Below are 27658 nucleotides of genomic sequence, written 5' to 3' on the forward strand. Positions count from 1 at the left end.
GCTGTGCCACCGTCACTGCTCCCAGCTATGCAGCTGGCCTTACTTTCAGGAGGCTCCTTCCCAGAGCATCCCACCGCAGCGTGGGCTGCCTCCGCCCGGGCTAGCCAGCAGTTTGTTTCACCCCTGAGTCTAGCTTATTTCCTTCTCCAAACCGCTTATTCCATGACTAGATATTTTTGGTTAGTGAACAGGCAGGTCCTCCTTTTCTCGCTTGTTTTTGGGCATGTTATCGTGAAAAGAACACATGGACGTTTTCCCTCTTGCTTTGCTGTCTTTCTGCAGTACTTTTCCTTGCTGCTGTGACTGCGGACAATTCCTGCAGATGCAAGCTGTGGCGTTGGTTTTTCCTGGCGTTCTCTTTGGTCCTCAGGTCCGCCCTGCACAGAGTCCCGAAATTCTCCCACCTAAGCAGGTCTTGCAGTACTGTTGTGGATCTTCTGCTGGCCTGGCTCTTCCAGAGCTGTCAGCAACAGTTAATACAAGGACTGGGAAGCTGTCTTACCCCAAATTGTTGCTTTGTTTTGCAAGCTGGAACACAGAAAGTCGTAGGGGAATAATACGTGCACAGACTGCTATCATCGCTATTAGCTTACTGTCTTGGCAGAGACTGTAGTTGGGGCTTTCTGTTGCCTGGTTTCATAGGCTCCTGTGAGTGAGAACTGTTTCTAATTGAAGTTCCCCAAACCGACCTCCCTTCTTCTCTGGAAAGCATAGTTTTTCTCTCCTGAAGTTATCTGCCCTCGGTTCTCCTCTGTGTGCTAGTGTTTTGGTCCTTATGTCAACAACTTGCTCTGTGGTGGCCGAAGGGGAGAAGAAGCCAGGATATTGAAACATGTGGGTTTAGTGTGTTTCCTGAATGTTCACAAGTCTGCTTTCCTCTCTCCTCCTAAAGATGAGTCATCTCTGGTTGAACACCTTGTATGCCTGTAGTAACTCATAGCTTACACAATAATAAAGACCATATCACATTAAAAACGTAGTACAGGCAGCTCATGCCAAGCTTCCTTGAGATTTTTAAGAAGTCAGTCTTTTCTGATTATGGTTTGTGTTACACGTGGTCAAAATTGTAACCGATTTTGGCGCAGGCTGTGCCCGGTGGCGTTTATCCCTGCGAATTCCACATTCGTGCACCTTTTTCCTGGAAGCCGTTTGAGACTCTTCCTCTCCTGAGCTCCCAAGACGCACGCGACCGGTTCAGCAATTCGGCAAGGAGGATGACTGGGTTGTCATGACGACCAGTTGCGTGCTGTGAGGAAAGATTATGCCAAATGACCAGCTTCTGGCTGTTTATCACTTCTCCTTGAGTAATGTTCCCCAAATTAGACAGGCTTGTCTGATTTATAATTATTCATCCTACTGGCCTGCATTTTTGCTGCATTTATTTCTGAGATAGCATTCATGCTGCTTGCTGTGCTCAGGAGCATCCTGCTGACCATCCTTACTGTGAATTAGCAGGATATGTGGTACTGTCGATTATGCTGTCGTGCATGCAAAACGAGGAGAAAATTTGTCTTCTATGTGTTTTTTGGTTAAACCTGAGCAACTTGTACACTGAGTTCACTACCAGAAATAAATGGGATAAAAGCATTCAGGGTCAATGTTCTTTGTATTGTGCTGTTTAATGGAGTTTGTTTCTTTTTTTGTTTGTTTGTTGCATGTCTTCTCCTCCCATCCAAAGTCTGTCTTTATTTTCAGTTTGTAGATGACAGAGTGGGGGAGATGCACTGTTTTAGGGTCAAATATTGGCTCTACTGAAATCAGTGAGATTTTCCCAAGATTAGATTTTTGTGGTTTTCTTTTTATTTAGCTTTATTTTTCTTTAGGCCCAGAAGACAGAAGAAAAATATTTTTTTTTATTTCAAGATTTTGAAAGTTCCAAAGAGGAAAAAACACTTTCTGCCCACTCTTTTCATTCTGTAATAAAACTCTTTTATATCCTCCTGTCTTCCCAGTTCCTTTCTTGTGCTTCCCCTTGTGTGCCCAGAGGGGAACATCTGTAATATGTACGTGCCATCACGTGCCAGTCCTTTCCTTATGCTTTCATCCCAGCAGTGAAGAAAGCCGTTGGTTTTTAAGCTAGTGGTTTCCCATTGCTGCCAGAACACGAGGACGGTGTATTATTGGATCCTGTCACCATCCCATTCTTTGCAATCTTTGACACAGAAGGCTTTGATGCAGATCTCTCTACTTTACAGAGAAAACTTTTTTTTCATTTGAATTCCTTCATTTATAGAGTATATCCACCCGCTGCTGGAATGTGAACGGTTGCCTCGTGAAATCATAGCGTCAGGTCTCCAATGATAACAACTCTGAATTATCCTTAAGCTCAAGCCAATACTGCAGTGGAGAAATGAGCAGGCAAGAGGCTGAAAAATGAATTATAGAATTGCTATTGGCCAGATTACTTCTCTAGGTTTGGAAGACGCTGAACATGTCACCTTGTGGAACGTTGTCCTCCCCGCCTGCAAACTGAACGCTCTTTTTCTTTTCCACAGGAAAAGTTAATTATGACAAAAAGGTCCTAAAAGAGTACTAAAGTGGCAGTACCCACTTTGAGCAAAGAGAAATGTGAGATCTATCATATTTTATTTCCTAATCTATTTAGATAATGTAGATAAAATACTTGCAAATATCATCAAGTCCTGCAGGCAAGTAATCTCACTTTGTCATTCTGCTAACATGCAGTGAAACTCTACCTTGCTGCTCTTCTGCAGTTTCCCAAAAAAGCGCGTTTAAACTGTGAAGTAACCCAGTTACAGTTATGCACTGATATGATATGTGATCTTACTATGCACTTCCTAATTTCAGAATTGCCAGCAGTTTGTACGGCAGTTTTAGAGTCTCTTTCTTGGAGTCATGTACGCTACCAACCTTGAACCCTTTAGGACTGCAGTTGCCCCTCCTCGTAAGAATAATCTTCTGGGCTGTAGTTTAGTACCCTAGCCATGCTGGTTGAAAGGTAAAAGTACGGTGGGATTTGTTTTCACCTGAAGAAGAGATGTGCACTCAAACAGTGTGCCTGTTTTTCCAAGCACATCTCTGTGTAGTACAAGTTTATGGTATTAGACTTGTTGCCTTTTCATTCCAGAAATAGATTTGCTTTAACTGTGGTGAATCACATTTAAGACTCTGGCTCTTCCATGCAGCGGGACCTAAGCACACAGAGACACACTGTCCCATCTCCTTCCCCAGCACCTTGTTCATCATCACTGCCAAGTTTTCTTTGAAGTTGAGTTATCTCCTAGCTGCTGCTTTTATCCATTTTTGTTCAGTTTATCTAGAGGAAAGCAGAAGGTTTGTTCATTTACAGTCTGTCTGAAATTCTTTGTTTGTTTGTTTGTGTATTTGCATACAGTTTGGTTGATGTTGCATTTTCCCATGATGCATCAATTATCAACTTTTCTTTCTATCGCATAATATGATTGTTTTCTTCCAGTCCTGAGTCACGTGTAAGTATGCTAGTAATCTTCCGCTACCTTACCTCCTGAAAGGGAAGGGGCTGGATTATGCTCCTTCCAGGTAGGGGTGTTGACATTTGTTACCAAAATGATAAAATACGTTTCTAGTCTGCATCAAGAAGATGCCTTGATTTATTTACTTTAGCACAAGCATGGTGTCATGATCTGGATTTTGGTATGGGACTGGTCATAAATCAACTTCAGATTGGAGTCATCAGTCAGTTTATGGCGGTGGGATTATTAGACTTGTTTTATGCTGATAAATCCAGACTTACTCTGCTAAGGACAATGAAGATACTGAATATAGGTATTAGATAACAGAATTTGGTCCACAGGGAATCAAGCACCTTACTAATATTTTTCCTTTTCACTTTTGTTTCAGCATAAGGTCTTCCCTGATAGAACGCTTTACTTCAGCATAGTTCTTTGCAAAAGAAGATAAATTATTGTCTCAAAACTTTCACGCCAATTACTCCTGATTACAGTATATTGTGCTGTACCTTTGAATCCCTCTTCTAGAAGATATCTCCAAAGTTGCTGTCATTTTCATATTTGTTTCTAAAGGGCTGCCTTTGGTCTGCAGTGAAAGTGATTTTGAGTTCTCTTACAGAAGAAAGCCTGAACCACTTAAAAGCTTCCTTTGGTTCATGGCAGTTCGTCTCTCTAATTATAAAATATCAACAAATTACATCAAGCTCGGTTTGAGGCTGGTGCTGACGCAGTCCTGAATGGCAGCTGGAAAGTTGCGCTGCATTTAGAAGCACCACGTCGTTTTTGCATCTGATGTTGTGCCACCAGTATAACTTTCACTTTGTGGTTGTTGATGTTGCCTTACAAGGGCTGACAGTGATGAGGGAACAGTCTTGGTTGTGACACTGCAAAATAATGGAAAAACAAATGGCTTCCATTTACTGCACAAATTTGCTATGAAAGATCCTGCTACGTGCTGTAATTCTTGTTTCTATTTAATTGAACAAGGACTAAAGAGTGATTCGTGATGGTAGCAATTTGATTACTATCCTTTCCCCCCGGAAATAGCAATAAAATAAGTGATAAAAGTACTAGTTTTGCAGAAGAACTCGGTCACCAATTGCATGTGCTCTTCAGTGAGTTATCTGTTTATATTGTTTGTTGCATCTCTTTTTAATACCTTTATCCTGTCTGCTACTTCAGAATACAAAATGTATTCACAAAGGTCTCTCCTTGCCAAAATTTGCAGTTAAATGTGACTGTACTTATGTCTTTGCAGAGGTACATTTCTGTCACTAGTTGTTTCAAAAGAGTGAAATAACAATTTCCTTTTGTGTAACAGATTTATTTTTACAATATTTATGTGGTTCTAGCTGCACTCCTCAGTTAGTGATAACAACACAAAGGCTTATATGAGTTTTTTCCATTACAGGCTGCCTGCTTCAGCCTTTCAGCCAAAAATCAGGCACAACCATTTGTTTCTGGGTGAAACTTGACCAGATGATTTCAGCAGGAGAGCAAGGCTTTTCAGACTGTTTTAGTGCTTTGTATATTTAGGAATAAAGGAAACGGGGATTTATCCTTTAAAAAAATTTAATACTTTTCTAAAGCCCTGTTGTTTTTTTGTCATTTTGTTCTTTCTATTTATTTTAATTTTTAGAGAGAAATGAATTCCCCATTGGATTTTAAAATGAAATGGTGAGGCTTTTCAGTTACTGCCCTCACCTTGGGCTCCTACTTCTGATGATTTCATTTTTGTCATTGTTTTTCTGTTCTCTTAGAAATGTTTCTATAATTGCTGCATTGCTAAATCCCCGAACAAATGAAATGGAGACTATATGGAGGAATGAACCGCGCAGGTTCCTCTCTCTGAATTCTGCAGAGCCCAGTGATGAAAGTTTTCGGGGGAGCAGCTCTGTGTCCCTTTGTGTTGGACCCCTCAGGAAGGGGACTGTGGTGCCAATTCTAAGGAAGGGTTAGGTAGAGGATTTCCAGAGGGACTTGCCAGCTCCTAGCTGCTGGAAAGCAATGGAAGCAGAAAAGCCCAGTGGAGCCTGCTTTTTTTGTCTTTCAGTTTTCCTCAAATGAAGTTAATTTCTTGTCTTAAATTATTTCTTTCATATTTTTATGTAGTTCTTTTACTGCGGTCCTCAAAATCCTCTGCCATTTCTCTCTTGCTGTCCTGATTTTAGACCAGAATTGTGTCATGCTTCTTCCGTAGCAGTGCCCTCACGGGTAGCAGATTTGGTTAGGTTCCCCTGTATGGACACGGCTTTAATCGTCTTGTCTTTTCTGAGGCAAAACTCCAATTGAAAATATCAGTCCTCTCTCTCTGTGACCTGCCCTTTCAAATGAATCTGCCTGCAGAAGTTGAGCTGTGAATTTCTAACAGTATTGACCTTTAAGCTGGCAGTGCTGAGTTTCAGAAGACGAACAGCGACAGTCCACACTTATCTCAGGCAGATTTCCAGGTAGTGAATCGCCAGCAAGGAGCTGGCCTGTGTGTCCAGGTCAATGGGCCAACCTTGCTAGTGACAGCACTTGTGCATCCGCAATTCAGGCGGGGATGTAAGGCAGGGTGAAGGATCAGCCAACGGGCTGCCTGTGCTCGGCTGTGCCTGGGATGCTTTCCTCCCTGCTACAATTAGAGCTGACATTGGGCTTCATCTCCCAAGTCCCTGTAGGCAGTGGAGTCACCCTATCGAGCAAGTTTCTCTGTAAAAAGAAGAGGCTTTCAGAGGTCTCTTGTGCTGTATGAATCTGCATGACTTAAAGACTAGGTTTTCAACTATGAAGATATAATTTGTTCCTTTGCAGAGAGCTGAAACAGGTACTTTTCAGGAGTGTCTCTCCACTGATAAGGATTTGAATCTTTCTTGCCGTAGGAGGACAAGTTACACAGATAATATAAAGTCAAATTCATTAAAGAAAGCTGGTGTTTGCTTTTTCATACTGTTAAGCTACAGTGGCGCTCAGAATTATTTTTCTTAATCCTATTGCTTTATGCATTTTATGCAAGAAACCTCTTACGTTACAGCCTTTCAAGAGATCATGGCTTACTGTAATGCAATGCATGGTAAATAAACCAACCCCAATAAAAAAGAGGTGCATGCTTTTTTGAGTTGTCCTCTAAATTTCTGTAGTAAGCCATGCTTTCTGTATTACCAAACAACTGTATTTTTAAAATCAGAAGCTTTATGAGCAATTGTGTGGCCCTGTTCCTTTGAGCATCTCTCTACTTTTGGCTCCTAATCGTGATAAGCGTGCTTCTGTTGAACAGAAATTTTCAGTTCCTGGTTTCAATAAGAGTATTTCTAGGGTTTTCATTTGACCGTATCACCTTTCATGGCCTCGTGTCTGCCATTTGGGAGGCCTGTTTGTACCATAAGTCACTGAGATTTAAAACAGTTCGGTATCAGCCATCTACAGTTACGTTTTTATCAAGTCAAAGCCAGAAGTTTTCATCAATAAATCATTGAAGAGGAGTGCGGAAGAGGCCAAGTGGAACTTCATCTCCTGGGGATGTCTGAGAGGGAATCAGAGAAAAGTTTCTGAGCCCCCATGGATCCTCTACCACTGAGGGAGCTTTCAGGGCTTCGTCATCTGCAGACAGGAAGGAACCATTTCCATGTTATATTTCTACCTCCGCAACCTTTCAAACATAACAATAAGAGTGCTAGATGTCAGATGAGGAAGTCTAACATATCCAGTCCTATTGTCTCTTGGGTTTGTTACAAGCAGGTTGTTTAATGCCACGTCAAGCAAATTGCTTTGATTTGCAGATACCTGCTTCCTTTCTCCTCCATCTTGTGGCTGTCGCTTTCCGTATTGCAAGAAGGTTGGGACTGAAAAGGCTGTTGAATACAACAGGATATCAGCGTGGTGCCTTCATTTATTCTGTGCTTCGCTCTTCCCTGCCAAACGCTGCCCTGTGAAGGGACCGTTCTCACAGCAGCCTGTGCAACCGAGTTTGACTCGCTGTCGTGCCATAGGACAGGGTCTTTGGAATTCAGAGGGAAAGCTTTTTATTAAAATACAGAAAAGCCACTGGTGTCTTGTAATAGATCTCTGATACATCAGCACGTACATCTATCATGTCAGGTTTTGTATGTTGACTCTTACTTTTATCTTTCCTTTGCCACGTCTCTTGAGAGAGTTCATTACCTTTGACTTGCTCAATGAACTCTCTCATCTGTTAGAACAGCCAGTGAGCTAGGGAGGCTTTTCAGGTCATGACGGTAGGAAATCACAATCTGTTGAAAAATTATCCCTATCAGCCTGTCAGGTGCTGAGGTGAGCTCACAGGAGGGCTATAGGGGGAGCATTTCATTTTTCTGAAGTACGTTTGCATAGGTAACTTTTGTTCCCTTAATTGGCTGGTTTATGAAAAATCTGAGAGATTTGTGACGCTCTGGGAACAGCGTCACAATCTGAACAGGCGCAATCTGGCTCTGTCCCGTTCAACCACGTTCATCAAAGGGTCTGATGGTGACATGCACATCCCATGCAGGCATAAGTTATAGTTGTTTTGCGTAGAAAGCAGAGCTCCCTGAAATTAGAGATGTGCTAATTGAAAAGAAATCTGAAGTTTAGTTCCCTAATTTTATCTCAAAGCATGTGCAAACATATTCTAGTGTATTTATTTTTGCTGATAGATAAATTTTCAAGGCGAATGAGTGTTACTCAGATGAGTGGTATTCTCCTAATTCTACCTCAGAATGCTCCCGAGCGTTTTACGTGGTCTATTTCTAAGCGTTCATTCACACGCAAGATAACTTTTTTCCTAACTAAATATTGGAGAAATGTTGTTTTACCTCTCTGCATTAACAGTTGTCCTTCTGCTGTCAGTTTTGTCTGCTTTTACTTCAAAGTTATTCAATTTAGATCTATCTAGTACTATATGTTGTGAATATTACTGATCTGAGATATGGGGCCGTGAGTTGTGGTCCACGAGACTTGTTACTGAATATAATTGTAATGCTATTGTCGAGTTTCTTTTTTGCAGAACTTGCTCATATTAGTCCTGGAGTTGTAAATCAGTAACTTAAGAGCTGTAAGTAGCTCGATGGGAGAGATAGTCTGGTGCTTGCCAAATAGCATGTAACAGTCAGGCCAGGTTATCATACCATTTGTGTGTGTATGCATGTGCATAAACACAGCGGAAATGAGAGGGCTTCGGAAATGGGCCTCAGAAGTGCTAAAATGCCTAGCAAGAGACTTGAGGACACAAGAAACTTGTAATTCAGAAAAGGCATGAAGAAGAAAGATATAAAACAGGAGACTGGGATGATCTCGTTCTTCTTTTTTTCTGCATTTTACACGATAAATAAAAGATCAGTTTCAAGTAACTGACCTCAATATCTTCCATAAATAAACGTAACAGGAGTCAAACAACTACTTCTGATGCGGTTGACTTCTTCCCCATGGGCGTGATTATTCTTTATCCGCCCCTGTGGGAACTCTGAGGACTCTCTTTGGAGGTTAGAAGCAAGTTGGCAGATTAGATGAACAACTGCTCGTTGATACGGTGCTTTCTTTATTCCTATATTTCCCCACGCTAGTTCAGTCCGCTGTGCCGGTGCCAGCAGTCGTCACGTCTGCTCAAGGGCTGGTGAAACTTCGGTCTGGGAGGCTACTTGTTTTTCTCTGCGGCTTGACAGTCCTTATAGTAGAGCATAACAGCTGTTCAATAGCATATAGGCTGAAAAGCGGTTTAGCTGAGAAGTTTAAAAGAATACTGGCTCCCTTCCCAGCCTCAAGGAAGCGTGTATCCAGCAGGAGATAGTTGTTGCTGCCGGGACACAGCTGGTTTGCACGCAGGCGATGCCCCCACCTTTCTAAAAGACACTATGTGCTTTCTGCTGGTGACATCCCTTGTATCCATCTATAAAGCCGTGTAAATCTGGGAATGTCTGTGATTTATCGTATGATTTGCTGTCCCCTTCTTAATTTAACAGGAGATTTGCAAGCAGAGCCGCTATTTCATCCCTGTGCTGGCATTCTTGTTGAGTTTGGGGTTTTTTCCTTACCACATTGTAAAACCAATTCAAAACAATACATTCCCATGAGACAATCAGGTTTGTGTGTGAAACGAGCTATTTTGTTTGTTCTCATCATTTGGAATAAGCAGTCTTTTGTAAGTTATAAATAAAAGCCAATGCGGATTGATTGATTGGTTTCATTTTTCCTGGTTTGATAAACTGATTTTCACTAGCAGGAATAAATGCTTCATTAGTGTAGACTGAGAAAGGAGGGTGCTGTGACAAAGGGGGCACAGCAGGTACGCCACAATTCCAAAGACTGGTTTATATGATGTGTTTTACGGTATGAAGCAAAATCTTAGTCTAGTCTTAGAAGAACTAGTTTATCTGATGGCCTTAGGTAGTTGCTCATTTAGAATAGCTCTTTGGTAAGTGCAGAATTTTTTTTTCCTCTCTCTGTAGACTAAGTCAGACAATGTAGGCCTTGTCACATTAGTCTGAAACTCAAAAGTTCATTATGTTTTTCTTGTGTCTATTTGCACAGGAGCAGAACAGCAGCAGTACTAGCAGTGTATTGTTCGCATTGGGGCCAGACCCATGCAAAAGCTATCTGAATCTTATTAACAGTGTCTCATTTTCTTTTTTTCTGGTCTCAGCAGATATATGGAGTGATCATTCATTTCAGACAGACCCAGACTTACCACCTGGCTGGAAAAAAATCAATGACATTGCTGGGATCTACTACTGGCACATACCAACAGGAACAACTCAATGGCAACGTCCCGTGTCCATGCCAGCGGATCTCCAGGGCTCACGGAAAGGATCGCTTGGCTCCATTACTCCATCTCCCACTCCAGAAACTGAGGTAAAATATTGTGGCTTCTTACCTACTGTATACTGTGAAGAGAATTGAAATAACTTTTTGTAAAAAGTTGCAAGTTTAATTGTTATCAAAGTAAGCTTTAGAGTACGGAGCATGATTTTTATCCCATAGCATAGCTATCTGTTCATAGTGCATCGTAAGTATCCATTTTCCATATGTATTTTGCAATGGCAGGAATCATGAAGCATCCTAAACTGTGAATATGTACTATGAAATCAAACATCATATCTCACATGAATTAGACAACCAATGTGTGATTATTGTGAAGTTACTGAGGTTCTCTAACGTGTGCTGAAGCATTACTCCATTATACAGTTACAGCATACATAAAATATTTACGCGTGAATAGTCTTCTGGCTAGACTCTTTGTAATTACATCATCTTTCTTTTTGGTTCATTTGGTAGGAGTGTCACCCAGAGACATATGAGTCTTCACTTGAGATGCCATTTTCTTTACAGGATAGTTCCTATTAAATAAACATCAGGTATTCTCAAATGTAAGCCTCCTAACATCCTGCCAGCATAACATAACTGTACAAGTGTATCACTGCATTGCAGTCGGTCTTTACCTTGAAACAGAAGGAAAGAATGCTCTTTGTCTTCTACATGGGCAGAGAGAGCAATACGTGGTACAGCCTTACAGCCTTTCAAAATAAACCTTCAGGGACAATCCAGAAGGTTGGTTGATGTCATAGACATAGAAATATAAAATAAATCCTCAGAAAGAAGAGTATGCTGCAAACAATGCAATCAGTTTCTTTTAACATATTGGAGAGTCTTCTACAGAATGAAATTCTAATACAAAATCAAATTGTTTTGAAATATAGTCCTTTTTCGTGTTAACTATTCAGGAAAAGGTCTAAAGTTTTAGGATCTTAATGGAAGCCTTTGTATGAGCTTTGATATTTGGCTTGGGATCAGCCAATCCTTGATTGTTTTGATGTAATCAGGTATGATATCTGTTCTGTTCTTGATTTCGTTTATATGTGCACCTAAATAAAGTAAATGAAGGTTAAGAGGAGTTAAGGACATTCAAGCTCCTTTATGGTCTTGATCCTGAAACTTTTGCCCGATGTAGGCTTAAACACATACATTCTTATCCATAATTTTAGAAAGATTGCTCAGACGCGTCCATAGATGTTACTCGTGAAGTTGCAAACTTCACCACAACGTTTTAGTTATGTTTCTCATCAGTCAGGTTCCTGTGAACTGCACTGTGCACCAAAGACATTGGAAATTTTTTTGAGAGGGGTTCGTGGAGAACAGCAGTTGTTATCATTCAGATAGGGGGGAAAAAAAAAAGAAAAAATCTAGAGATGCTGAATGTAAAGTGCTGCACGTGCTTCTAGTATTAGTTCCTGTAACGTGCATGTCAGGGATATAACTTCACTATTAAATATTTTTCTTACTCCAAGATCTGGGAGAGCAGGGATTCAGTTAGTAAGTTATAGATGTCTTTTACGGGAACACAGAAATCAATACAGATGGTAAATTGCAGAGAGAGAAGATTTGTGTATTCATTTCAAGTATTTTTCTGTCTCTATTTAAAATGTCTTTCCAGTGAAACGTTTCAGACCTGGTAGTAATTTGGCAGATGTACCTTTATCCATTGGTTGTTTTTTTTGTTTGTTTTTGTTTTTGCTTTAAACAGAGAATGGTTTGTGATTATAAACAATGATCATTAATTCTCAGCGTCATTATCAAGAACATGAAATGTCTGAATGAAGACAACATTGATTTTAATATAGCGTATATGTATTCAACAAGACATTTGAGGAGTCATTCTGAAATGCAATATACATGAGTATGCAGTAGGCTCATTTAGGTTTTGATGTGATAGAAGTTATAACGCGGTAGAGAGTCTACTCCAACAGAGCTTTGTGCACCTGCGGCTCTACTGGCAGTATCAAGACCCTATACAGTAGTGTAAAAGATGTCACAGATGATTAACGATCTTCCAATATTTACATTAATATGCCAATATTATACAATTAATTTTAATTGCAGTTATATGCTAAGTAATTGTCTCTTGAGGATTTCTATTTTCATTGATAAGGTTCTAACATTGTATCATTATTTAAATAATACTGATTTTTGACTCAGTCACCGTAAAGATAGCATTGCAGTAAAATATCAGAAGACTTACAGTAAAACAGTTCAACGTGAGACTGAATTGGACTCAGCACTTGGGCTACGCAGCCCAGTTCTGGAAATGCTCCAACCAAAGGGTGTAGCTGAAGCTCTAGTGGGAACTGCTGGGAAAAGAGTCTTGTATTTCTTCAAATAAAAATAATTGAGTTTTTTTAAGGCAGAATTGAAGGAAGACTCCTTTAGGAGTCAGTTCGTTCTGAGCACACCCACTTTATAGGACAGTACGAGGAAAGTAAGTGACACCGTAAGATTAAGAGATAGTAGAAATGAAATAATTTGTAATCTAGACTTCAACAGTGTGTCAGCTATCAGTAGTCCTCGGATTTTCATCTCTCCCTGATCAATACTTAACATTATTAACTCTAGCAACTAATCATCTCCAGGTCACTTGCAGTGTCCCTGTTCACTGCACCGTAGCCTACCCCAAGAGCTCCCCTTCTCCCTCCATGTAAAGGATTAACCTGGGAGTCTGCGATATTCCTGATCTGACCCTTCGCAAAAGATGGGGACCTTGATCTAGAATAGGGATTCCCAAGCGCCTTTATCCAGGCGCTACCATTGGCAGCAGCAGTTGTGGACGGCTTCCAGCTTGCAATTGGACCGCGTGTGATCTGAGTACTTCTGTTTCACGTGTTGCTCTCTGGAAGCCTGTGCTCCAGGATAATCTGGTTGGAAAGGCTGTTTTAGCTTGTTCCTCTGTGTCAGAATATGTATTACTTTTTTCCTCAAAAGGTTAGGAGATGTATAAGTTTCAGATGGATGAAAGCATATAATCTAGGATTGAAGCTTGGCATGGGCAGCATTACGTGTCTGTCCTAATACACCTCTGTGTGTCCGTAAAAGATTCTTTTATCTTTATCACATTAATCTGTGAAGCATTATGTGCTGCTCTGGAGATGAGTTTATTTGGGCTGTTTTAGCTTTTGGGGTTTGTCAAATAAACGCTTAGTAACACTCTCCCCCACCCCCCGAGTAATGCCTTTTTGACCCTCTGTCTTGTTTCCTTGTTTGTTTTCCTTTGTGTCCTTGCCTCTTAAATGACGTGACATACCGAAGCTTTGCTTCGTTTGGTAGAATGTGGCTCACAGCTGAGGACAGTCCACAAAGAACAGATAAAGTCAGCCATTTTTATTTTGTAACACACCGTGAATATTTAATATAAAGAAAAATGGTTTAGTATTGTTGAACAGAGAGTCGGAGAAAATCTGGGTGAGGAGAAATGATGCTTTACTGCATACAAGTGGCAAAAAAGGTTTAAAAAGGGAAAATGAAAAAATATTTTACTCTGGTGTATGCTATAAGGCAGTGTTCTGTTCATAAGATGATCTGTCATTTTCATCAGTAAATTTCAATCCAAAGCAATTATGGGTTTAGCGTTAGGTGACAATTCTGCAAATTTAACATAAATGCTAATAGATGCTAACCATGAGGAACCTGGAGCATTTCTTCCCCTCCTCCCTCTCAAAAGCATGAAAATCTGATTTGGTTTGGGACAGTTGATTAAATTTTACTTAGTTTTAAATGACTCTTTTCTCCCATGTGTTGCTGAATAACTTCCTTTGTGAATCCTTGTGTTTATAAAAGTTCCTTTCCAACCTTTAGAGGGGGTTTTGCTACCTTTTTCCTATGTCCTGTGCAGAGAAAAAGCCATAAGGTTTAATTTTCAGCAAGAGCTTCTTTGGGACCACGGCAGAATGCGGGGATGGCTGTTATGTCGTCTTAAAGTCTAGCTCATCATAGGCCTGGATCAACTCTAGTATTTCTTCCATAGGTGACTTAGCTACTAGAAGCCGATGATTAAAAATGCAGAGCTTAGTAAGAAAAGCTGAGAACTATTAATTAGTTCAAAGATGTGTGGGAAGAGCTGCTCATAGGAGTTGTTTTCACAAATAAATCCTCCAGTGGGGATGTGCTGAGAACACTTTGGAAGTGAGGGACCCACAGCGCAAATGAATGCGTTAAGCTGTATTAGTAGGTACCATATTGTCTCGGGGCTGAGCTGGGCCACCTGGAGGAGCTCAGCTTGAAAGGGCCCATTAGTTGCCAGAGTACCTGGGAGCTTAGTGGAGCTAGAAGGAGGTGGCTCTGGGTCTCTAAGCAGCCGGCTCTCCTGTCCCACCTGGCTCTGGTTCAGGGCTGCAGGATTTTTGTCCTCACATGGGAAGGAGAGAGGTGAACTCCGACATTAGCTGCTCCTCCCAGGCTTTACAGAGAACGGATGGACCTCAAGTAGCTGTAGTGCTAAACGCCCGCTTGCTTGTTTCTACTAGTGACTGCCTCAGACACTTTTGAATGGAGAGATGAAAGGGTGGGTGTTTTGTTTGGTGGGTGTTTTTTTTCCTCAATGTTGTTTTAAGACGGCTTTCAGGCTTTACAAAACTACTTTTTCATCCAGAAGTCTCTCTGCACTCCTTCCTAATCCTCCTTCTCTCCACTGTCCTTTTTTGTGCTTTTTCTCTGGAAGTTATTTCATCCTTACTTTGCATATATTCTTATATGTATCCCTGTACTTCAGTATTTCTAGATCCAGTAGTGTTAGTCTCTGCCAGTCAAACGGAAGTCCCATTTTCTGCTTAACTGCTCTTTATTGAAGGCTGTAGCAGCTGTGGCCAACATTCATATTCAGATTCATTTTGCTTGCTTTTAAGATCATAGTTAAAGAGTAATCTCATTGTCCGTTCCTAATTTATATTAACTTTCCTTGTTTCAATCATTTGTTTTGGTAAGTAATTGTAGAGGCATGTCTTCTCTCTCTTCCCCCTCCTCCAAATGCCATGGTATAGTGGAGTAATTAGTTGAAGTTTGAGGTGATCTGTTCCCTAACCCATCCTGTAAATATCAATGCTAACAACAGTGTCTTGTGTTTTTTCTTTTTCTTTTTTTTTTTTTTTTTTTATCAATGTGCTTCTTCCTGTGTGAATAATTATATGTCTAGAAACAGCCATGGAGTGATTTTGCTGTTCTGAATGGGGGAAAGATTAATAGTGACATTTGGAAGGCAAGTATATTGTCAGATTTTAGACCCTTTAATACTATTACCCTTGTTTTTTGCATGGCAGTGGCTGTTTTTTTTCCCCTTTTATTTTTCCATGAATATCATTCATAACATAGGCCAAAGTAAATGGGGGTATTGCTAGGGATGTCTAGCTCACAAACATGCTGCCTTTTTCTGATCTTTCCACTTGGAATGGATTCAGCCTAAGCTAGCAGGGCAACTGTCATGATGTAACAAATAAGATGCCTGCACTGAATGAAATATAGCTTGAGAATATATGCATGCCTCTTTTCAACTTCAGCCAGTAATACTATCCGCTTCTTTGCAGGGAGGATTTTATTTCCCTTTGAAATAAGAAGTAACATGGTGGTGTACTTAATATTATATTAATAGTACTACCTTTATCTCTAGGATCTGCATGCAGCCACTGTGAACCCAGACCCAAGTCTAAAAGAATTTGAAGGAGCAACATTACGCTATGCGTCTTTGAAGCTCAGGTATAATGTCTACAGAAGTCCCCATGGCGTGACCAGCTCCATGTTGTGCTTTGCTGTGATTTGCCCTAATCTTTATATGATTTTTAGATGGATTTTTTTTTCCATAACAGAAATGCTCCGCAGTCTGATGATGATGATTCCTGTAGCATCAACAGTGATCCAGAAGCCAAGGTCTGTAAGATGATCTACAGTGGGATGACGATTAAATTCAGAAATTGTAAACATAACTTGCAAGGTTCAAAACATCTCCTGCGTGTTAAATTAAGTTTACCTCCTCGAGGTGATGTTAGTATTTTGGCACCACCTGGACTGACTTTATTTGCAGATTGAAAGCTTCACTCAGTTTGGTCAGCATTAAGTGTGGCTTACTTTAAAATGGCCTAAGCTAAGAAACTTAGTGTTACACTTATAGATTCTACTGTCCAGCTGTAGTAACTGGCCCCTCACACAGCTAAGCAAGTTTCCTATCCTGAGCAGAGAGGGCCTTGTTGTTTGTCACGGCTGGATGGCTTCCGAGGAGATTCAGTGATAGAATTTGCTCTTTAATTCCGGAGTTCTTCCCTTTTTTAAATACCTCTTCTTGTTCGTGTGGCTGCTTGAACCACAGCTAGGAGCAAGGAGCTTGCTTTTCAGAACAAGGACCTTGGTGTTTTAGAGCAGAGAACGCAGCCTAGTTTGAGAGTAACATTTATCAAGAAAAATGAGACCATTATGTGAACAAACACCATATTCAAATCAGAGCCTTTGCTCTTGCAGTGTAAGGCATTTGAGGGAAGAGGAGAAGCAAAAGGTATGTGTATTTCCAGATCTGTCATTCAGTTATCTTGTTGATGGTTCTGCCATGTTCATACATCCGTTTTTAAGGAGGTGTGTGAATCTCTGTAATTGGAAACCCAAGTAATTTAAATAAGTGTTTTGGCTCTGCCATATACCTGCAATGATTGACAGGAGCATAAGCTGTTTATGTGCAGAAGAACAGTATATAACAGGTTTGGTAGTTATAATAGCATTACTGATAACGTTTTAGGAGAAGAAACAGACTGATCAGGGAACTTAAAGGTCTTTGTCAACTTGATTATTTGGCTTGTGATGTTTAAATCAGATGTAAATAACCGAAAGCGACGGTTTCAGCTGTGCTCATTATCATGACAAGCAGTAAATTCTGAGTATAGTACATGGAGTGGAGGAGTGACTGAGCATTAGGTAGCAGTCCTCATAACCAGAAGGCTGTTCATTTCAAGATAAGACTTACGGTATGGAGGGCGTTATGAGGAGGCAGTATTTTGGTATGTCTGATTCTTCACTGGGTGATTTGCGCTGTGTAAAGTAGAAGCCCGTTCTGCCCAGTGCACAGACAAATAACGCTCGTGTCTTCATCTCTCTTCCCTGTTTATCTGGCTGTTTAAACTGCAGTATTCACAAACCAATATTCATTTTGTATCAGTGAAATGGATGCAGGCCCAAAGCTTGCCTGCTTTTGTCTGGATCAGCAGGTTTTGTTTCTCATGTTTAGGCAAAACCGTGTTGATTATCCTTAAATGATTCATCATAGCTGAGCACTGAAATATTCACAGCAGAAGTGACTGAGAGGAGTAAGACTAGAAATAGAAGAGAACTGTATGTGTGGTTTTTAAGTCCTTGAGTCCAAGTACGTTACCAGCTGTCTGTCATTGCCCAGCAGCGACCCCGTGGACGTTTCTGCCCGTGATGCTCAACCGCTCGGGTGCAGCCTGCGGCCCGCTCGTGGGCACCGAGCGGAGGCCATGCACAGCGCGGTGGCAGCGCGCCCGCTCGCAGGGACCAAGGGCGAGCCGCCACCGTGCTGGGAACTCATCCGGAAACCCCGGAGCAAATCCAAACCTGCGGAAAACACTGTGGGATGTGTAATGCCCCCACAGACAGGCGGGCTGGAGGGGGTGGAAATGCATGCGTGTGTAACCCCGGGCAGGTGAGTGCCTTGGTAGCCCGTTTAACCCCCAGTACTGTGAGACTGAAAGAACTTCGATAGGGTTTGAAAATGATAATCTGAGACTTTGAGAAATCAGATTTTTTAGCCCCTGGCCTTTCCTCTAGTACGTGATTTACCTTAAGTTTATTTGTTTGAAGCTTGCTTTTGTGTGGCAGCAAGCACAGGTTTGTTTGGTTTTTTGTTTGTTTGTTTTTTTTGTTGTTTTTTCATTAGAGCCAAGGAGAATGGAGCTTTTAAAACTCATTAAACTCTCTATTGAGAAAATTCATTAAAAAGAACCTTGCTAGAGATGCCAAATTTTAAACCTATTGATGACAGTGGTCAGTAGCTTTTGAACTTAAAAAAAATATATATATATGAAAAATTTTGCTTTCCGGAATGGAAATCACTAAGGAGTGCTATCTTTCCAGAAAGGAAACTATGCCACCTTGTGGAAAGCTAAAGTAATGATCTTCTCCCGGAGGCTTTCTGTTTCTGTAAGGAGTGTAGCACTGCAGTACATGTCAGTGCTGGGAAAAGTTTCTCATCGAATTCACGCGGTTCTTGTTATAAGAAAAGAGATTTGTGCAGCAAAGCAACTAGGTACTCCAAATTATCAATAAACAACAAATGTTTCTTTATATATCATGAGCTTCAATTTTGACTTTGAAATCCTTGACTTCTTGGTTACCTACACAAGAGCATATGGAAGAAGGGAAGAAGAAATACTTTGTGTTTAAGGGAGTGAATGGTTGCATTCAGTTTATTGATTTCAGTAATTTATTTCAGTAGGAATATCTCAAAGAGATGACTCATTCCACTTGACAAGAGGTACTAATTGTGCACGTGAGGCATGCACAGCTGGAAATGAGTTTTGAATCGGTACTTCCCAGGGGGCAGGCAGCTCATAGCCTTCCTGGTTAATTTATAGAGTAACCTGCACCTTCCTAACTGATGACTAGAAAATGTTACAAATGGTGGTCCTAGTTTCAAGGGAGGTAAAAAGATACTTTTATCAGTCCTGCACTGTAAATTCCTCTGGGCTGTCTCTTTTTGCAGTGCTGTAAGATATGGTGGACGTGGGTAAAAGTGTAGAAAAAGTGCTTGAATTTTTCCTTGTGGAGGCACAAAGAAACTGCCCCTCCTGGGGAACCTGTCTCTGTCCATTCGCCTTCAGGTTTGGCCTAACATCTGCACTTGCCTTTATTCTCTACTTTTAAATGTGATTTTCTGTTTAGGTTTAACATTGTCTTCCTATATTAAGCATGGATTTTTAAATTCCTTAACCGTATGAGCCCGGTTAGCAGGGCTTTTCTTCTAGAGCACAAGAATCTTCCTTCCTTAGGTGTTGGCTTATTTTAGGCTCTCAGCAGTTCTTTGGACATGTGAACAAGAGAAAAATTATAATCCAAGAATAAAACCTTTTTACCTCCCCTTTAAAAAAACAAAACAAAACAAATATTTTAATCTAGTAGGATGTGCTTTGAAGAGGTTTTGGGGTTACGGCTTTTTGTTCGTTTCTTTTGAATGGAAAGATGCACTTACTTTCTTCCCCATCTTGCCATTCTGCTAAACATTTTAATAGCTTTCAAAACTATGAATTGAAACAGATCTTCTGTTTGAAACATCCAGTGAATAATCCAAAAAATGCTGCTTTTGTAGAGGAAGAGGAAAAAAAGTCAGTCTTGCCAATCATTGTAGTATAGTAGAAGTATATTTATCTTTCAGTCTTTGCAGCTTCTGGGTAGCAATGGGAGTGATGGAGACAGCAGTTCCTAAATTGTTTGGTTGTTTCGGAGTCTAGCTGTCTGTCGTTAGCAGCATTAAGACACGTTTCCAGCTATGGAGAAGCTACAGGTAAATAATGCAGGTGCTCTAAAACATTCTGCTTCCAAAGGAGTTTTTAGAAATAGCAAATCAGCATAGTAAAAATACATCACCAACAAATACATTAAAAAATTGTGTCTTTTTCATTTTGTTCATTGGATCTTTCGGGGGTACGTTTGCTCACTCATTCTCTCTCCATAATTGCTGTTTGCTATTGACGTTTATTGTGTCATTAAGTGACGTTGTAAGTGATAATATTGTTATGAGAGGAACATCATAATATGGATTTCCATCTACAGGAGATGGAGTTAAATCTAAGAGACTGGCTCTTTTTAGTGATATACAAAGCTATAATTTTTTGTTTGTAATGGATGTATAATATAAACATCTGGGGTAATATAATTAAATTTCTCAAGCCCTTCAAGATTATCTGAATTTCACCCTTATATTCTGAGAAGTCTTATACGTTTTGTAATCCTAGGAATTCCACGTATGCCTGGGATCTTAGATATGAGCCAGCCATGCAGGGTCAGGATGTGAGTGACTGAACAGTAGGACAGATGTAGAGGAAAAGTTTTTTTCCTTGTAACTTACCTTAGAAAAATGCATGACAAAGCCATTCCTCCTTTGCAAGAGAATGGAAACGGCTTTAAAATTTACCCATAAGTATTTCTGTCTGTAGTAAAATAATTACATCTTGAATTTTTGCACATTATCAGTATTTTATTCATTGAGATACACTGTGCAAATGCTTTGCATTGGGCTGCTGGATTTTTACAGGATTTGCAAAAGAAAAGATGAAATATAAGAACACTTTTGTCCCAGATCAAATCAAAATATCTTTTTGGCCCATAAAGTTCCAGTACTGACAGTGAGTTTGTCTACTGCAGAACTTCCAGTCTTTTTGGCCAGCCGGTTGCTGCAGGGATGACAAGAACATCAATACCAATTATATTACAGCAGTAAAAATGATGCAGACAGGAATCATGTGGGTCACGCTTTTGCCTTGAAGCAGTTACGGGTTTGTGAATGCCGCGGACACGCGGGTGACGCTAGCTCTGTTGATAGGTAGGTGCACGTTAGTGAGTGCTAACCTCATAGGAAGGGTGGTGCGTCGCAGACGCAGCTGGAGCCGCACGGCCCGGGGTGAGCCAGAGGGGCTTCGTTGGTGGTCGCGCTGGGGCCACCCGGTCTGGAGCTGGGGCGCCCGGCCTCCAAAACCGCAGTGCCCACGAGGGCCAGGTGAGGCAGCCCAGCACGAGTGCGGAGGTGCCTCTGCACCTGCCTGGGGCGCAGCGGTGCGGGCGCGCTGGGGCTTCTGCTTGTATCCGCTGCTGCCTGCCCGGCACACAGGGCTGCTGAGTAACACGAAACCACTTCCAGACTCTAGCTCTTGTGCTTTTACAATTTGCAGCTAGTGTGCCAGGAAATGCCAGCCCATGTTTGAGTAGCTCTGAAAAAACATAAATTTTCCATGAGTTTGGTTTTTTTTTTTTTTTTACATGATGTTGTTTCTCGCGGCAGTAGCTATTTAAGAAGAGTTTTCTAGCCACTTCACCAGATTGAAGTGCCAGCGTCATGGCTAATACCATTTTTCATCAAGACACACACTGCAGTTTTTATTGGCTCAAGTATATCTCACTGTATGCCACCCACGGCTGTTGCGCAGAATGCAAGCAAAACTTAGTAGTTGCTGGAAGAGTGGGGTTTCCCCCCCCGCCTCCTTGGAGGAGTCTGTGCTTCACAATATTTAACTAATTTTCTTTTCGTATTTTGAATTCATCACGATATATGTACTGCTCTGTGGTACAGCGTGGTAAGCTGTTTCTGGGCCCACAGCGCTGAATTTGATTGATAAAGGAGTCAGTCCTTGAGAACGGCCGGAAGCTGGGGGAAGAAGCCGTCTTTGTTATATTCACGTCCCACAGGCAAAAGCTCCTGTTGCCGCTCAGCAGATCGGTGGATTTGGTGCTCAGGAAGCTCCCGGCGTAGCTCATGCTGCCATCAGACCTCACCTATCTTTTTAATGCACTGGTGAGGTAATCGCAGCCTTCCAAAGCCCCACTGGCGGCCAGGCACTCTACCTGTAAAGCAATATATAGCCTTTGTCAGCCCCAGCTGTAGAACAGGCTGTTGACTGTGAACTGTCTCTTGAATATTTGTTCTTTGTGTTGCTGCTACAAAATGGCTACTGGATGATATTTTTGTATGGCTCTCTAATTATTTGCAGTCGCTTGCCAGTTTAGGGTAGCTCAGGGTAACAGCCTGTTCTAATTTGCACTGTCACAAAGCTCGCCCTTCTTTTTAATAGAATTATGAAAATATCGAGAATGCAGCTTTATATATATATGTATATGAACACACTCTGAAAATGGCACAGCGCATCCTTGATGAGCTATTTGTACATTGCAGACTTGCTTGCAGTGCATTTTATGGAGGAAGTTAATTTAAAAATCAATTAAAACTGAACATTGTATTGAATGACAGAGCAATATTTAGATGGCCCTAACCACCACATATATTTATTTTAGTATTCGTTCTAGCCCTAACTCTCACTTTAGAGGAACAGTGGTCTTCCTCACCAAGATGTCCTGCATTTCAGCAAAGACGAAGGGAATGGGGGGAGTCATATTTAGCTCTTAGGAGATTTAAAAGCACAAAATATGCAGCACCATGTTACCCCTACCTGGGTATGCGTTATTCGTTATGCTTGAAGACTGGAGCTCCACAGAGCTGTGGAGAGACAGTGCGGCAGTAAGTGGATCCTCAGAAATGAGAGGCCCACCAGGGCTTACAACTCACGATTTCTGTACGTTTTGATCCCTCTTCGTTTCAGTCTCTTTCAAAGATGGGAAATCGATCAAAAGTGATTTAACTTCATTGGCTTTGGATCCTGTCGTAAACATAATTTCTACAGAAAACAAATTACTCTTGACAGTGTTTCTGAGGAGACGTGAAATCCTGACTGTACCGAAGACACAAGGTTTTTCCATTGATTCAGTAAGGTCAAGAGTTCACCTAAAGGTTTTTGTTATTTTTTTTGAAGTTGAATGTCATGCATACTGCATCTGAAATTTTGTACAACACTACTGAATAAAGTGCTGCTGGCTGCTTTAGAACCACTTATATCTGTCAACCTGTGCAACAGCCCTCATCAGAAAAATAACTATGTAACATTTAAGATTAAACATACCAAATGCAGAGCATTAATTTTTAAGAAGTGAATGCACACGTGCTTTCATGCCCTGTAAACTGCTGCAGGGCAGATATTTACTGACAAGGCATGTATGTCAGGGGTCTTTTGTGTTGTAGAGTAATAAAAAAAAAATCCTTGAGTTATTCTACTGTAAAAGCATACTGGAGACTAAACAGTTCAGTTTTTTTGCAATACAGACCCTAATTTGAGCATCATTCTAACAACCATCCTGCATTAGTTTCTGGTGGACTCTTTAACTGCCTTTTCTTCACTGAGGAAGCATATTTTCTTATTTCACTGTATGAAAATGAAACCCCCAAGACAGCGTTATTACCCCAAAGCGAAGTCCATAAACCATCTCTTTAGGATATGAAGTTAAGGTGGCATCTGAAGTCAAAGCCTTTTTCTTTATGAGAAGACCAGAAAAAAGGATGAGATATTTTTAATTTCTTCTTCAGAACTGTTTTTAGGGAATGGCTCTTAATAGAATAATAGTGACTGCTCTGTTTTGCTCAACTGACTTTTTTTTATATTTGTTTCACAAATGCAGTAATGAATAAGATATCGGGGTTCAAAAAATCTTGAGCCAGCACACTGGTCCTGCAATGTTTTCTTGCCTTGATAGGGCTGATTTGACCTCTCTGGCTGAGAGCCAGTAGGTACCGCTGAGACAGAGAAGTCTCTCAAACTGAGAGTAAACTCAAAACAAGAGCCACTTTTGTCATCCTACATGGTGGAGTCTGCAAGTCTGGAAAAATGAGACTCCAGTGCCTTGGAGAAGGAGCAAGGGTTTGTCAAAGCAGAAAGGTCAATATTGAACTGCTGTAGAGATGTAACTTATTACAAAGGCTATTTTTATAGTACCTGTGAAGCCCTTATATCCTACACCACAAAGGCTTAGTTTATAATCATCTGCTTAAAATAATGATTATTAGTTGATTTCTGAATTCTGTTGTGACCTAAACATCTGTGTGCCTATTTTTGTGTGATAGGCACATTTTCAGCAATTCACATAATCCAGCTTTTTGTTGCAGTTTATGCTGTAAATGTATAAACATTGTATTAGTATGTTTTTTAATTACACATTTTGGATTTAGGGTGATGAAGAATTTTAATGTGATGACTGTCAAAGTATTTCTCTGAGAAAATGAGCGTATCGCAGTCCATTAATGTAAACTAAATGAAAATGTTTACTTGTTCGTTAATTGTATAGAGTCTCTTTATTCTTTTGTTACTCAGTTTAACTTTGATCATCTTCAGTATTTTCATCTGAAATCAATGCAAGTTTTCGTCACATAGCAGGCAGATATGTTGGAACATATTTCTTTCTTCTTATATGGTGTCTGTGTTTTAGGATATTCATCTTCCGAAGTTTGAAACAAGAAGATAGTTTATTTTATTTTCAATCTCCTAAGATAAAGTAGGCAGAATTTTCAGGGTTGTGTTGGCTGCATAAGGAACAGTTAATTACGTGACCTACATGCTTGTCTCAGGCACAAGTCTGCTCAGTGTTCTGTGATAAAATGCGTTATTAGATACTGTAATGATTTATGTCGATCTGCAGAGAGATATAACCTTTAAAAGCAAAAAGATAAAGGGAAAAAAGAGAAACTGCTCAAATGCAAGTTCTGTACGTTCAGAAGAAGAGAAGCTATTGGTAGCATAGATTTAAATAAAGAAAACGTTCTCTAATAATGTAAATATTCATAGTTGATTCCCAACAGCTGTGTGATCTACTGTGTTTTTTAAAAGTTCATTAGTTTGTTATTCTCAAGCTGATGTCCTAATCTAATTTTTGCTTGTAAGGGGATCTTTTCTACCCCTGCCCTTACAATTCAGTTTCCAATACTACTCTGACATCATTCTTATGTAACTGATTCTCTTGTCCTCTGTCCAGTAGGAACTTGTATACGCTTTGGCGTTCTTTTTTTTTTTTTTTTTAACCTCCTTTCTAGCCTTTCTAGCAAAGGCTACAATGCAACGTTTGCTGAAGCGCAGAGATGTGTTGTGGCTCTGAGTCCTGCACAAGTTCCTTCGAGAGATCCTCCTCTGGAAGTGCAAAGATGCTCCTCCAAAAGTGCTTGCCGGGCAGAGCTGCTTTCACCTGGTGGTGAAAGGTTTTGTGGTGCCAAAGAGCAAAACTGTGAATTGCAGTTGGGGAGCTTTAGGTGATCTTTTTAAATCTGAACTGCACTGTGAGAGAGTGTTTTACAGAGTTGGGATTACAGCATTTATGAATCTGGTTCTTTTGACTACAGATCATTAACTCTTTATCATTAAAAATTGGATTTGCAGCTGTGCAAACATAGGTTCCCTGCAACAGTAAAACTGAACAGTCGTATGTATGTTTTCATTTCTATTTGCGTATCTTCTCATGATGCAGAGTATGGTGAGGTGCTCTTCTTTCTCTGGTCTTGGAATTCATTGAGCATTTCCTTTGCACAGCCCCCGGGGTAGCCTGACAGGATAAGGAAATGTGAGGTCTCCAGTGCAGAGGAAAATACAAGATTGTTGACATCTTTACAAGACTGTTGCAACTTAAAGGACATTGTTTCATTCAGCTCTCTCTCACCCACAGTGTTCATGATAGTATCTTTGACCCTTCCCCTTCCTGAACAGCGATGTGATCCAAACACAGCATATAGTTCCTACCTCTGTTTTTCATCCTGCTGTATTATGAACTTCCGTTGATTTGCTTCGGACACCGTTTTCCTTGCCAACTCATCTATATTCAGATGTTTTTCCAAATCATCCTTTTTAGAGTTTTGATTTCAAGGTAAAGCAGAGGGTCCTGACAAGGCAGAGAAATCGGTAATGTTTATTTTGTAAGTTAATGCTAAAAACGTGTAACATGACGTAAGGGGCATTTATTTAGTTTCTAAGGGAGAGAAGACCTGAGGTAGTCTATTGTAAGTCAAAAGTGGTTAGCCGCGTTACCTTGAAATTCTGACATAGTAATTACCTATGAGCCTTGAGTGTAGGTACTTAACTGAATGGTGTTGCCAAGAATGCTTGTTTTAATGAGATCATAGACTTTGAGTCAAGGAAAGCTGCACTTGGTGTTCAGCTTGGCCTACTTTGGCTTTACGTATTAGTTCCAGGAGAAGAGAAGGTGCATTAGTAAAGCTCGTTCAGGTCAAAAGAAGCACTTTCTTTCTTGGCTAGTAAGTACCATTGATGGGACTTGGGGAAGCCTGATGTGGTATGTGTGCGCTAAATAACTATGCAGTTCTGCTTTAGCTGCTAACTCAGCTAACCCTGATTTAAGAACTGGGTCATACCTGAGTGAAGAGACTAGGCTGCTGTTTGCTTCTGCTGATTTTTGTTTCCTTTTGTTTTAAAGAGCCCCTCTGTGTCGAATAATTTAAACAAGAACAATAACAATAAAACCTGACGTAGATCTTTCGCCAGCGAGTTCTGGAATTGCCAACAATACACAGAGGGAGGCAGGCAGGCGTGCACCCACTTCCCCCAGCCCTCCCCCCCGCAGTGTAGATATGTGTATGTACACTTGCATTATCTGTTATGTTGATGATAAATGAACTATGGTATGTACCACATATTTCTTTGAGTCATCATATTGTCTACTACTTTAACCAGCAGGATGGTCTGTAGTTACTTTGAGTCATACCAGCCCGTGTATTGAGTGAGAGCCAACCAAGAAGTGAAGGTGGAATTCCCTGAGGGGGAGGAGGGCAAAAGCCTGCTGAAGGGAGGATTTTGGGCCAAGAAAGGCCAAAGAATAGCAGTGGATACTCTGTTTACAGAGAGGTTGACTTACAATTCAAATACATTTGATAACCACAAATTAGGTATTTTGAGCGAAAGAATGCTTCTTGTATGTGTATGCTCAGGTAAGCAGCCATCGAGTTGCTTTTGAAGGGGGTCATTGAGTTTTTTTGAGTTTTATTGAGTGTTTTTTGTTTGTGGTGAGTCTTTGGAAAATTAGTTTGTTTTAATAAAGCTAGTCTGAATCACTTTGTATGTGATGTAGGTTATGGTAGTAGCTTATTATACAATAAACAAACAGAGACTGGCTTGCCGTGTGTTGGAAGCCAAAGGGGTTTCTCATGTCTGCAGGGCTGGGGAGTACTGAGAGGGACTGGAAGCCAAACCCTCCCCACAAGGCGAATACATGGTATTCATGGTAATACATGGTTCGCTGGGGTAGACCCAGCATCCTCTTCAGCTCCCCCTGCAATCATGGCAGTGAGCTAAAAAGGAGAAGAAATGGAGTGGTGCAGCCAGTGGAGAATTTAAAGCATAGAATAAAAAAAAGCTAGGAAAAAGCAAATAGTTCAGCATCTTTATTAGCAAGAGATGTGTCTGCTGTCAACCTGAACTGGTTATCTTTCAGCAGGTTTTTGCCTTCCTAAAGTGTACTCTATTCAGTGCAAGGACTTGATTTACCTCTGTGTTTGGAAAGCAGCTAACAAATTGCAGATGATGTTGTGGTATGAAGAATAATGAGGAAGCAGTGTGCTTATTATACATATTTAGCTTTTGCTTTGCTAGTGCTCTGTTATTTGCTTTAATATTGAAGTACTCATAAAAACAATCTTTCTTCTGGCACAGTAAAATTTGTATTTAAAAAGCTTGCAAAGATAAATATTTAATACCCCGATGGGCATCCCAGCACTTTCAGCAAGATGCATGAGCATCAGATGTGCCAAAAACAATTTTGCGAAGTGGGATTAGATGACCTTAATAGATGTGAAAAACTGGATATTTTAGTGTCTTCAGGTGCAGCCT

At 40.6% G+C, this 27658-nt stretch overlaps 1 protein-coding gene across 45 annotated transcripts in view; it reads left to right on the plus strand.

Annotated features, from left to right (window-relative positions):
- APBB2 (amyloid beta precursor protein binding family B member 2) overlaps positions 1-27658 on the plus strand; it is a 194739-nt gene that overhangs the window by 115189 nt on the left and 51892 nt on the right. For 14 of the 45 annotated variants that reach the window (XM_068943058.1, XM_068943070.1, XM_068943063.1 and 11 more), the window contains 3 exons: positions 10069-10274; positions 15850-15935; positions 16046-16106. In XM_068943058.1, the coding sequence (XP_068799159.1) occupies positions 10069-10274; positions 15850-15935; positions 16046-16106 (353 nt within the window). Of the gene's footprint in view, positions 1-10065; positions 10275-15378; positions 15442-15849; positions 15936-16045; positions 16107-27658 lie in introns of all 45 variants that reach the window. The other 31 variants (XM_068943034.1, XM_068943026.1, XM_068943031.1 and 28 more) reach the window with 3 other exon arrangements.

Source organism: Struthio camelus, chromosome 4, assembly GCF_040807025.1.
Source record: "Struthio camelus isolate bStrCam1 chromosome 4, bStrCam1.hap1, whole genome shotgun sequence".
Classification (NCBI taxonomy): domain Eukaryota; kingdom Metazoa; phylum Chordata; class Aves; order Struthioniformes; family Struthionidae; genus Struthio; species Struthio camelus.